This window comes from Sus scrofa, chromosome 5 (genome assembly GCF_054392235.1).
Source record: "Sus scrofa isolate SSC_HxYL_T2T_F1_AM1 chromosome 5, Sscrofa_HxYL_maternal_Yorkshire_Landrace_v2.0, whole genome shotgun sequence".
Classification (NCBI taxonomy): Eukaryota; Metazoa; Chordata; class Mammalia; order Artiodactyla; family Suidae; genus Sus; species Sus scrofa.
Genome location: NC_139387.1, coordinates 56893887 through 56907878, shown reverse-complemented (window position 1 = coordinate 56907878; position 13992 = coordinate 56893887). Strand labels below are relative to the sequence as shown.

The following is a 13992-nucleotide window of genomic DNA, read 5'->3' as shown; positions in this document are numbered from 1 at the left end:
TATCATTCTGCTAAGATAACTATTTTTAGGCTGATATTGATTCTATTATTTTTTAAAGAAACAATTTATTCTTATCACACAAGTATTATCAAGAGATCAATTACTATCACAAAGGAAAGGCTATCTAGATTTTTTTTTAAGATTGCAGCGAACAATGTAGAAAACCATTTAAATAAAGAAAATATGCGACACAAATAAAAGTCACTGAATAAATTGTGTCCATCCTATAGCAGAACACTGAACTATAAGTCAATTTAAACATTTGTTAATGAATATAAGCAATTCAGAGTAGCGATATTGTCTATGAGATTCAAGGGCCAATACCACTAGCCAATACTTTAAATAATTTTCCTCAATATACGCAGACTTATTTATAAAATTTCTTTTAAATAGGATCTCTTGTGCAATAAGTTCAAGATCTTATACGTCCATTCAAAGTTTTTTTTTTTTTAACCAATATTTAGCCATAAACTCAGCATGTGTACATGGGCTATGAGAACATCACTGAAGAACTAAACATATTTCCTTTTGTTGGTCAATGAAAAAAATTAGTCCTGAGGTAGGACCCAGAGGGGGGAAAATTAGATAAGTGCTAAGGAGACAAGTGTATAAATATTAAGAAAGATTTTATGTAATACCTGAGAAAATTTTAAAACCTACTGATGGCTTTAATTTTTCAATCTTTGGTAAAATAGATTATGCAGAAAAATTTCTCGTCTTCATGCATAATAAAATCAAGGCATAATAAAAAATAAAGAGAAATTAAGAATGGCAATATGTCAAGCATTATTGAAACAGTTCAGAACAGTAAGTTTAAAGACAATTTATAACTCAACCAGAATTGCCATCCAAATTCTCCAGTGCAGCTTTTGAAGAGAGCAGATTTCTTTTCATGTTTTCACGTTTATGGAGCTCACTTCCTGTTTGCACTTTTTAGAGGGTCACTGTGAGTCCTCTAAAGGTTTCTTTATCATTTAATATTATAAATAATTATGTTCCTAGGCAGCAGTTCAAAGCTCAGTACAGCACTCGTACAACACCACAGGAAGGTCAGATGACCTTGCTCCAATTCTCCTCTCTCTGGTGCTGAGGACAGACAAAGTGATATGTCTGTCATACGCCATTACCATTAGAACAGAATCTTGTTCTTTTATTACAACTGAACTCCGCCAGATTTCTCAGCAGGAATGCTAAGTGAAATCAATGTCTTGGATTTCCAGGCTGAGCTTGGAGGTCACAGCCACTCTATCATTTCTCAGCATTATCCTTTCTCGTGCGCGCACACACTCCCCAAGCCTCCAACTGGCACACAGCAGATTGAAAACAGCATGCATCAGAGGACTCATGCTGTACAATTTTACAGTCTTTTGGAGCCCCTTCCTTTTGATTCCCCCCTTCTATTTTTTGCAAATTGCAAATAAGTTTTGTTTGTGTCCTTCTCTGGAGTTGTGAGGCAAAGGCAAAGGCACACCTCGGAAGAAGGGCAGGCAAGAAAACCCAGAGAACATGATTGATTTTTGACAGCTGCCAATAAGATCATTTTCCTTAAATCATCACATGGATGTGGCTTACGATTCTATTGTTCCAAACAATAAATGCGCTTTCAACATAAGTCATGAGTTTGGTTTATGCCAGGAAGGTAGGCAGATAATACAAAGTCATTTAGTAAAATAACTATTTTATAGTAAGACAGATACGAAAATCTACCAATAAAACACACGGAAAACACTCTCAGGACACTAAGAATTGATTGTTTTAAGATACAAACATTATGATAAATGATAATTATTGTATAGAAGTAAAATGGCTTTGTGTAGGCAAAGCATTTATTATGCTATATTGTGTATAAATGTCAATTCCAGCCTATAAGAAACTAAATTCATGTACTGAAATGGACTCACTTTACTTATGGTTGCTTGTATTTTTTAGCCATGTTCTTAATTAAAATGACAATGGTATTATTTATTGATCTGGCTATTTTTAACTCACTAAACTTGACTGCTGAGCTGAAACATGAGCACATTTAAGACATCTTTTCTGACAATAAGCATGGTTGCAGAAGGGTGCTAGAGAAGACTCAGCAAAGAAAAGGCTTTTTTTTTTTTTATTAAATTGTGGTTGCTACTTAAAAAGAGGCACTTTATCTTGGTTAAACTTTTAATGTATTTCACAGATAACTGTGGATGGGAAGACATACAATATCCCACAGTTTTCTTCAACTTTATATGATAGAAAATTCATGAGGGCTAATTTGCAAAAAGTAACTGAACTTTACAGATAAACTATAAATGTATTTTAAATCATGTATAATCATAGCTACAGAAACACAATCCACTTCTTCACTAGTACTAAATAAATGGAGATATTTAAAGCCACAGAAAATGGCAAAATTCTAACATTACTGAAATAATGTTTGCATCTAGTCTGTCAGGTTCCATGAATGTATGGAACCATACAGCTCTTAGAGCAGAGTCCTAATCTTGGCAAAGCAAACCTTCAGTAACTTTGACATCTTCCCTGGGTGCCTGAGAAAGTATTATTGTAGCTAGTGCTCAGTAAATATTTAAATGGATGAATGAACAAATAAACAGATGCATAAACAAATCACGCTGACATTCCAAGTCTTCACGATTATCAGAGCAAATGATTTGGGGGAAAGAGAGTAATGATAAAAAGTTATTCTAGAGGCAAGGAAGAAAAAGTCATAGTCATTTACAAGTAAACTATAAACTCTAAAGTTGCAAAATAAGATGTCCTAATATAAAGAATCATTATGAAACATGCTTCAAAATCACATTAATAAATCACGGGGAAAAAAAATATACCTCGCAGAATTCTTTGTGTATGACGATGGCTGTGCTGCCATAGCTACTTATTTTCCTCAAAGTTAGGCTGTGCGTGTAATACATTGAAACTGCTGGTCCATGGAGACACTAAAATATCATTGCTTTAAAATTAAATTCCAAATGTATTTCTCTCTTAATATATATGAAAAAAAAGACTTGGGTTTTGAGAAGATGGAGGCTGGAGCACACTTTCCCAACCCTTTCTTCTCTTTCCCAATTTCGACTCTGGATTAAGAAACTGATTATGGAAAACATCCATCAAGACACTAGAGAAGGATTAAAACATTGCTGGATTTTTTTCTCTTTTGATACTTTCTAGTTATTTTCTCTATGTATTTTTTTAAACTGTTGTGACTACTCTTACCCTATTACTCTTCAGACATTTCAACATAAATTTGTGAAATGAAGAGCAGAAGCAATTTTCTAGCTAATTCAGAAAAACAACAACAACAGTATTATTTGGGGGTGGGGTTTACACTAACTGTGTCTGTTTGCTATATAACATTTTCTAATTGTCAGAAACTACACGTGACTAGCTCCCTGAGTACAGTGTCAGGAAAAATTGCTTTATGGTTATTCTTACTCTACCACAGAAGTTTAATATAGTCATATACTATCATCTAGGTAAGATCTTTAAAATCACAAAGAAATTCAAGTTAATTTTTCTGCTTCTCTCTTCTTCTGAGCCAAGAAACAAATTATCCAACCTCTCCTGATCCTTTTCCATGTTCTCTCAGGAAATCCTTCCTCAGCTCTAAAAATAAAATGATTTTTAAATAGTATTAACTTCTAACACTACTATTATCTTCATGTCTTTACATGGTCATCTCACTGGACGAATGATACATCTAAAATTATATCTACACTGTACCACATAATACTTACTGATATTTTTAAAAATATTTTCTATATATCCTCGTCATACTCATGTTTTAAGACCTACTTCTTTGGGAAACTCTTCCAAGGATCTCTCACTGAAGGACAAATCTCTTTGTTCCATTAATTTCCAATGAACTTTATCTGTAACTCTTAAAAAGACTTTGTATCATAGAATATGAGTATCTATTTCATAAGACTGTAAAATATTTGTTGATGGCACACCTAGCTTACAAACCTTTGTATCACTCACATTTCCTACTTTAGCTATGAATGCAATGCTTGCTGAATAAATGAGTGACTAAATGTATATACATAAATTCATAGGCACACCTTACTGATTCTGCTAGACTATTATTTCCTTGAAGATCCAGAGTTTAGTCCAGTTGCTGGCACATAAGAGATATTTCATAAATATCACTGAATGAAAAGTAAAACTCTACATGTCAAAACATGTAGTTTCTTCAAAAGGGTACCTTGCTTTTGGGTGGTGGGCTGTTTGTGCTCTTGTCTGTGTGAATGCTGGTAGGAGATACAGCAGCACCAAGGTTGCCTTGGGGTATGCCTGGGAGCTTTCCTCCTGGAGATACCTGCATTGCAGCTAGCTGGGCAGCATATAACTGCTACAGAAAACAAATGAGAAAGAGAGAGAGAGAAAAAAAAAGGACTATCAGTAATAAAATAAATGCACCTCTCAGAAAGTACCTATAATCAGATGTGGTTATTTTTCCTATGGGCCTTTTTGATTAGTGCTCTGGAATATTAACAGAAAGAAGCTGTCATTTCAACTTTCATGACTTAACTTTTCAGGGGAGAAATGACAGATACCACACAAAAGGAATTTTAGCTTCTGTATATCCAGGAACTCAAACCAAATAAGTCATCCGTATTTACTCTCTACCAATATCAAGGGAGGAAAAGTATATCATATTATTTGGTTAAGACCTTTTTTCCCCCCACTATTTTAAATTTTACAGTGTGCTACAAAAGAATGTAGCTTCTTATACCAAGTAATTTTCTTACTATCCATATTGGTTCAACCCCTGTACACTTACTTTCTTCTACTTCCTGAAATGGGCACCTATACCAATTTTTTCTGATGATTAGTTGTGTAGAAATAAAAAAAAAAGGCATTGGAAGGAATGGAAGGAGAATCTTGAAGAACATTTTCTGGTCAGACTACCTCTATTGATAAAAATTAACTGGATGCTTACTGGAATCCTTCATGATAAGCACAGATGAACCTAAAATAATCTTGAGGATTAGCATTTTAAGGAATACTATCTAAAACACACACTCTTTAATCCATCACATGATAACAGTCATTAAATAACCAGTAAAAATTCTTCAACAAATCAATTTAATAATAAAGGAAATTTTTACTTTGATAATGATAGCTATATCATGTATTACCTTAAAACAGAGGTTGCTTTAGATTCAAATAGTCATATCAAATGTTTATTTAAAAATTTTTTTTTTCTTTTTAGGGCTGTACCTGCGGCATATGGAAAGTCCCAGGCTAGGGGTCAAATCGGAGCTGTAGCTGCAGGCCAGCAACACAGCCACAGCAATGCCAGATCTGAGCTGAATCTATGACCTACACCACAGCTTGTAGCAACGTAGGATCCTTAACCCTGGGCGAGGCCAGGGATCCAACCCATATCCTCATGGATATTAGTTGGGTTCTTAACCTGCTGAGCCACAACAGGAACTCCCCATATCAAATGTGTTTAGATTAATACTCTTTCGTCTCCATTTAGCAGTTTGTAAAAATTTAAAAATCCAATTGAGGAAGCAATTATTTATATATGCATATATAAATGAGTAGATAGAAAAATAATACAACCCAATTTCCTGTTTCTCAATTTCCTTAAGAGTCCATGGAAGATCCTGGAGTTCCTGTTGTGGCTCAGTGGTTAAAGAATCCGACTAGAAAACATGAGGTTGTGGGTTCGATCCCTGGCCTTGCTTAGTGGGTTAAGGACCCAGCGTTGCCGTGAACTGTGGTGTAGGTTGCAGATGCAGCTCGGATCCTGCATTGCTGTGGCTCTGGTGTAGGCTGGCAGCTACAGCTCCAATTAGATTCCCTAGCCTGGGAACCTCCATATGCCGTGGAAGCAGCTCAAGAAATAGCAAAAAGATAAAAAATTTAAAAAAAAGAGTCCATGGAAGTTCCCATCATGACTTAGTGGTAATGAACCCAACTGGTATCCATGACGACATGGGTTCAATCCCTGGCCTTGCTCAGTGGGTCAAGGATCCAGCATTGCTGTGAGCTGTGGTGTATGTCAACAGATGGGGCTTGGATCCTACAGTGTTGCTATGGCTCTGGCATAGGCTAGAAGCTGCAGGTCTGATTGGACACAGCCCTATCCTGAGAACTTTCACATGCCACATGAGCAGCCCTAAAAAAAAAAAAAAAAAAAAAAAAAAAAAAAAAAAAAAAAAAAAAATCCACCGATAGCTTTTACTATTCCACCTAGAACTTCTGTAATAAAAAGACTGATGTTAAAAAGTTCTCAAGAAAAGTATTGTGAAATAGTTATCTGGATTATCTTGGTTTTTCTCTGGAAGAGAAATTTCAAAGGCTAAAACTGCTTCAGAAATGCCAGAGACTCTGACAAGTGGCAGGGTGTGTGTGGGGTGTCTCTCTATAAGTGAAATAATGAAAACTGAAGACTTGCATATATTTACATGAGAATACATTTACATTTTTCACAGCTTCCAGATACTCTGGCTTAAATGAAAACAGAACATTAAAATTATTGAAAAACGTATGACTTACTTTTTTATGTCAACTGATGCAATATATATTCCATACAAAACAAACACCAGAGAAGTATTTTTATACTATTCATAATGATTGCCCCCCACATGCAAATTTTGTGTGTATATTGGAGTTACAGTATTTCTTACCATAGTCAACCAGAAAGAATATTAAGATTTAATTAATAAGTCTCATATTACATAAAAAGTGAAAAGATATCATGGATATGATGTCTAATATGATGACTGGGAGTTTTTCATTTACAAAGTATCAGCAATAACTCATTTCCTGCATTGTGTAAAAAATCTATGTATTAAATTCTGCTATTCACAAAATTAATTTTTTTTTGGCTGTGCCTGTGGAATATGAAAATCTGGAGCCATAGATCAAACCTGCATCACAGTAGCAACCTAAGCCACTGTAGACAACGCTGGATCCCCAACCTACTACAAAGGAATTCTTTTCTGTCATCATCCTCAACTGTTTATGAAGTCATTAAGAAAATAACCAATATCCCAGGATGTCATTTTGCAAATTAAAATTTTGTGTAGGGTACTTAATTTTAAAAATATATATATGTCTTTCATGGAGCGCCTATCGTGGCTCAGTGGTTAACAAATCTGACTAGGAACCATGAGGTTTCAGGTGCATCCCTGGCATTGCCGTGAGCTGTGGTGTATATCGTAGATGTGGCTCGGATCCTGCATTGCTGTGGCTGTGGCACAGGCTGGTGGCTGCAGCTCTGATTAGACCCCTAGCCTGTGAACCTCCATATGACTCGGGTGCGGCCCTAAAAAGACAAAAAAAAAAAATGTGTCTCTCAATACTGACTGGATAACTATACTCCATATTATAAATTTTACACTGTATTATATATTATAGCCTAGTCTTTAAAAATGATTCTAGTGACTACTATTCCTAGAAGAAAATAAGGCATATTACTGATTTAGTATACACAAAATAAAAGATTATTTCACAATTATTGAAGATTACATGAGCTATTTTAACATCTGTATTAAAAAAGTGAACAAAATATTCAAAATTTCATCTGATTATTAAAGAATTATTTCAACATATTAAAAACATTATTGACCATTTATATTATTTAGATAATTAAATAGATGGATCAAAGGCTCATAAAAGGTGATTAAATGTTTAAATATCAATCCCTATAGACAGATGCACAACTTCCAAAGAAGCATTAGAACTATTATTAAAAATACAAGTATGAATATACTCTGAAACACTTTAATAAATTTAAAGGTTGGAGATGGTACATGCTTGGAATTAAAAAAATCACACACACATTCAAATAAACTTTAAAATATGAAATCAAGGTTTATCTGACTCAAACTATCCTGAAAATTCTTTTGAGTATAAAAAATAAATTTGGGGAGTTCCCACTGTGGCTCAGTGGAAATGAAACCGACTAGTATCCATGAGGATACAGGTTCGATACCTGGCCTCAGTGGGTTAAGGATCCTGCATTGCTGTGAGCTGTGGTGTTGGTCACATACAGGAGCTCAGACCTGGAGTTGCTGTGACTGTGCTGTAGGCCAGCAGCTGAAGCTCTGATTCGACCCCTAGCCTGGGAACTGCCATATGCTGCACTTGCAGCCTTAAGACATAAAAAAGAAAAGATAAATTTATAAAATACATGAAGCCATTTAAATATGTGTTTTTACCAGAATAGGGTACTAGTAGCTGGTATTTTTATAAAATACATAAATTTAAAGTAATTAATGATGAAAAAGTCATATACCTACTACTCCCACACACTCTGTATGGTTAACTTAAGGTAATGCTTCAGTCCCCGAGTCTCCCACATCACCTTCCCCATATTTGGGTTTGTCTATGCAAGGGGACAATATTAGATGTACTTTCCCCCAACTGTGATCAACTTTCCACTATTCCAGATCATTACATTTGTCATCAAATACCTCCGACTTTCCTCGTTTGCCAAGGTTTACAAGTAGGAAATATCCATTTCCAATACATTTTAATTTGTGTCAAATACATGTGTTCCTTAAGTTTAGCATAAAAAGGCTTTAAGTCTTAGAGAATCTAACATATTTTGGGTCTGTACCAATAAAATACACATTTTAATACTGCTGTGCCCTAATTTGGCTATTCCAGAGTTAAAATTTTTTTTCAGTAGATTTAAAGAAGCTGACAGTGATTTTCATACCTGGTTAAATATGTAAGGGTGGGCAACTTAAAAGAATAAATGCTGCTGAAACTTATTTTACCTAAATCTTTTAAAAAACTAAAAGTCCATTTGTCTATCCATTAAGATGTGTGTTGACTGATTTTAAAACAATGAAGTCGAGAGATGAATATTTTTAAAGCAAAGTCAAAAATAATAATAGGTATCTGTACTAAGGGAGGTCTACAATCTCGGAATCACTGGCTGACCTTGTTGAGAGGGAAGAGGCGTGGAATCTATGGGGACTGGAAAGCCACCTGCAGTTACAAGCATCCTGTGAACCATATAACTCATTTACATATTATATACATATATAATTATATTCACATGCAATTATATACAAATAAAAATGCTTAAACAAAAACCTGGCTAATGTTTTTCTTTAAAGGATGACAAATATAACCTGGAGTTAAATATAAAATGTATTATGATAAATGTATTTTTATGAAAAACAGTTAAGTTGTTCTTAACATCAGAAAGAAGTTGAGAGATCCTAAACATAAAAAGCTAAAGCTTAAAGAGAACACTCAGGTTATGAGGTTAACCAGTCTAACAGAATAACACTTTTGCCTTGCAGAATAACCTGACCCTTATCTCGAAACGAATATGTTACGGATTTGGTTTGATCTCTAAAATTACCCAGCCCCACAGAGCATTAGGTTTTCTATTCCCTATATTATTTAAAATACTGCATTCTTAATCCCCTTCTCTTTCCCATCCCAAAACCTACTCCAGACAAGGATTTTTTTTTTCTTTTTTAATAGAGACAATCATATACAATTAGGTTGGAATCTATGCTGGTTACTTAGGATCTTAGTGCTCATGTGGTCATAAGGACGATTCTATCTATCTATCTATCTATCTATCTATCTATCTATCTATCCATCCATCCATCCATCCATCCATCCATCCACACATAAGTAACTCTCGCTTTTGTCTCAGATCATTCCATAAAACTACATTTTTTGTCTCTTTAGCATTTTAAGCCCTTTCAAGGACCCCGGTATCTACTTTTAGAGGAACAGTTAAAGTAAGGCAAACCACAATTCTGATCCCAGCTCTGAGCTAGTGATGTTGGGTGACCAGTCTGGAGCACGATTCCTTCATCTGTAAATTGAGGGATAAATAAAATTGACCTCACGTGGTTGCTCTAAGAAGTAAATCACATAATGTATATAAAGCTCCAGAAAAACACATGGTAAAAAAATGCTTGATCAATGCGTAATAGTTCTGATAATTAAAGCATTTGTTACACCAAGAAAGAAACTAACTAGGTAATACATATGGGCTAATCTCCTACTATACATACTCTGGACTGTGCTAGGAAGAGTGGAGCATACAGAAAATGCACAAACATAGTTTCTTCCCTAAGTCAAGGCTGGTGAACATAAAACACTGTGACTATAAGTATACTCTAACTGTACGCCACATTAAAGGTGTGACGAAAAAGGAAATGAGCCAGTGCATTCTGATATGTTTTCATTATAGAGGTGTAGCTAAGCTGAGCATAAAAAAAAAAAAAAAGGTGGCATTCTAGGGAGGGAGCACAATTTAAGGGAAGGCACAGGAGCAGGAATGAGCTGGCTATTTGCAAAGGGACTAGAGAGGATGGTGTGAAATAGTGAGCGGCAAAGAGGAGGTGGCAGACAGGACAATGACCTAACTGACTGTGAACCTTGGGAAGAACAAAACCATACTGGGTGTAGGCTGAGTTCACCTTACAGAAAATCCTGGTATATAAGCAAAATAGTTCAAGTTTAATTATGCAGGCAAGAGAAAGCCACTGAATGTTTGAAAGCAATATATATGATATTTTAAACTAGAATAAAGGTAAGACAAGTACAGTATCAGTTATGAAGTCATCAAGATGTGGTAGCGATAATGTTAATGACACCTGGAGTTAAAGCAACAGTTGCGTGAATACAAAGGGAAAAAACGATTCCATGATCTGAATGGAAAGTGCTAATACATGTCACAACCATTTAATATAGCTTTTGCCAAATTAATCGTTTAAAATTATTTTCTAAATAGAATCATTTTCTCCAAATGAAATCTCATACCAAACACTGATACATAAAAAAGAGAAAAGAAGGGATACTATAACTGTAAATGAACTTTACATATTGCTACATATTTTAAATATTTAATTAAATGAGACCAATGAGGTTGCTTTAATCTACCCCAAGAATGTAAACAGCTACAAATACAGGGCTGAAAGTTGAAGACTGTTATCACACTTGGTGATCAAGAAAGCTCTCACTCAGAAATAAGTGGTAGCACTTCCAAATTCTCACATAAGCAAACACATACAGATGTAAATATTCAAAAAAAGCACATTACAGAGCTAAAAACTCCCTGATTAATAGCACTGTGAGGTTCACATGTATGTACATAAATGGTAGGTGATTTTTTTTGCTTTAGTGCAGGGACTGAAATCTGGCAATAAAAGTTAACATATATACAAAGTGTTAACTATTTTGATTAGAGATTTTAAACTGTGTGTGTTATGGTTTACTGTGATTTTAAAAGTTGATAAATGTGTACTTCTGAAGCTTAAATCTAACCTGAGAGATTTATGTTAGATATGATATGTATGAGAAACATTTGTTTGTTTTAAGGGAAGGGAGAAAGAATAAAATTCGTGAGGAAAAAACTTAGAAAGCAATTTCAAGGCTCCATAAATGTTATCTTTATAGCTTAATTTCAGCTTCTTAATGTAACTTAAATGTGGAGTTTAAAGAGAAACTAATGTACTGAAGAAAATCTTTCAAAACATATCAGCATGTTTCAATGTGAATAAATTTGCTTTTGCACATTATTTCTTATAATGTTTCTTCCAGAAAATTATCAGAGCAACTTGAGTTTGAATATGGACTTCTTTCTCTAATATTGTCAGCTCCTGTTTTTGATGTTATTCAAGCACATTGCATGAAAAACAAAGATAGGTCTTAAATTTGCTGGATTCCAGGGCAAAAGTGCAAATAAAAACTCACATGCCAAATACATAAAAATTTGTAATTTACAAATCAAGCTAATGAAGTGTTCAATAAAATACGGTTCATTCTCCCATCTGGACAAACACACCTTCAAAATAGCTGGGTGCAAATGAATACCATGATGAAATACCACTTCACACCCATTAGGACAGCTATGATCAAAAAACCAGAAAATAACAAAATATTGGCAATGATGTGGAGAAACTTCAAACCTTGGACTTTGTTGCTGGGATTGTAAAATCACATAGCGGTTTTTGGAAAACACTATGGAAATTCTTCAAAAAAATGAAACAGAATTATCATATGATCTAACAATCCCTCTTCTGGGTATCCCAAATAATTGAAAGTAAGAACTGGAACAGATATCTGCATATCCATGTTCTCAGTAGTATTAGTCATAGCAGGCTAATGTGAAAGGTGGAAAAGAGGAATGGATAAGCAAAGTGTGTCATATACCTTTGGTGGAATATTATTCAGCCTTAAAAAGGAAAGAAATGCTGACAAATGCTACAATAGGGATGAACTGTGAAGATGCTATGCTCAGTGAAATAAGCCAATGATAAAAGGCCAAACATACATGATTCCTCTTATATGAGGCATCTAGAGTAGTCAACTTCATAGAGATATAAAGAAGGGTGGTTCCCAGGAACTGGGGGAAGGGGCAAGAAAGCGGGGAAGGAAGGTAATTGCTTAATAGGTACTGAATTTCAATGTGGGAAGATGAAAAAAATTCTGGAGATGGGTGGTGATGATGGTTGCACAGCAATATGAATGTATTTAATGTTGATGAACTGTACATTTAAAAACGCTTAAGATGGCAAATTCTGTGTTATGCATAATTTGCCCTCCATACATGAAAGTGATCTGGAGGGCAGATCTGATTCCAGATTCTTGCTTTCTTTGGTGTTTCATGTTTGGGCCCACATCCTGTGTTCTTGCTCTTCCTACCTTCAGCTCCATTTGAGAGAAGGTAAATGGCTTTGTTTCAAATAGGACAACTTTCGAGACTACAACTAACTTGTAAATGGCTGCTAAGCTGGGGCCCAGCGACAGACCTGCTAGAAAGGAGTCTTCAAGGAAGCTGTAAGATAAAGTTAGAAGGGAAAGATATTCCAGATGAAGCGAATGTACCATGAAAAGTCAGCAAGTTAAGCTTTAAGTCAACCAACAAAACATATAAATTTATAAGTATTTAAGATTTTCTTAAATATCACAGAGGGAATTTTTAAGTAAAAAGATACTCTCCTCTTCCCTTTATAAAAGAACAAGCTCCTTCTACTTCTAGGTTGGATTTTCTTTTGTAATCAACACTACTGGGACAGTGCTGGAAGAGACTGATGGGAAAGAGATCTGGCTTCTTCCACTTAGTGTGTTTTTGAGGTTCCTCCATGTTGAAGCATGCATAAGTTGTCTGCTCTAGTGTATTGTTGAATAGTATTCATTTGTATCAATATAGCATATTGGTTTATCCATTTATCTCATTGATGGACATTTGTATTGTTTCCAGACTTAGGATATCATGAATAATCCTGCTATAAATGTTTCACTACAACGTTTCTTTATGTGTTTTCATTTCCCTTGACTACCCAATTCCTAGGACTGAATTTGCTAGGTCATATCGTAAGTTAATGTTTACTTTTTCAACAAACTGCCAAACTTTCAAAAGTGGCTGAACCCTTGTGTGTTCCCACTAGTAGTGTATTATCATCAATACTTGATGTGTTCTGTCTTCGGATTATAACTATTCTAGTAGAAGTGAAGTGGTGTCTCACGGTGGTTTTAATTTCCATTTTCTTAGTGACCGATGACATTCAGGATCTTTTTCATGTGCTTATTAGCCATTTCTATGTCATCTTTGAGAAAAAGCCTACTCAGATCTTTTGCTTTTTTAAAAAACTGGGGTATCTCATTAATGACTTGTAAGAGTTCCTGACATTCAAATATGATCTTATTTATTTGTCTATTTTTCCTTTTAAAGCTACACTGGTGGCACATGGAAGTTCTCAGGCTAGGGATGGAATCAGAGCTGCAGCTGCCAGACTTTGCCACAGCCATAGCAATACCGGATCCAAACCACATCTGTAACCTATATGATAGCTTGTATTTGCTGGATCCTTAACCCACTGAGCAAGGTCAGTGAATCCGCATCTTCATGGACACTATGTTGGGTTCTTAACCTATGGAGCCACAATGGGAACTCCTCAATATGATTTTAAAAGAGTAAAATCTGAAAGAGAAACCATGAGGTTACATTTCATTAGCAGTGTATAGCTTTTATCAAAAGATTCATAATGATAAACC

General features: G+C 35.0%; 1 protein-coding gene across 26 annotated transcripts in view; it reads right to left on the bottom strand.

The window, feature by feature from the left end:
* The window catches only part of SOX5 (SRY-box transcription factor 5), a 527302-nt gene that overhangs the window by 72907 nt on the left and 440403 nt on the right, over positions 1-13992 (bottom strand). For 20 of the 26 annotated variants that reach the window (XM_084956582.1, XM_084956577.1, XM_021092957.2 and 17 more), the window contains one exon: positions 4199-4345. The exons of 4 other annotated variants lie outside the window; for them this stretch is intronic. In XM_084956582.1, the coding sequence (XP_084812708.1) occupies positions 4199-4345 (147 nt within the window). Of the gene's footprint in view, positions 1-526; positions 4346-13992 lie in introns of those variants that run through there. 2 more of the 26 variants (XM_084956589.1, XM_084956587.1) reach the window with 1 other exon arrangement.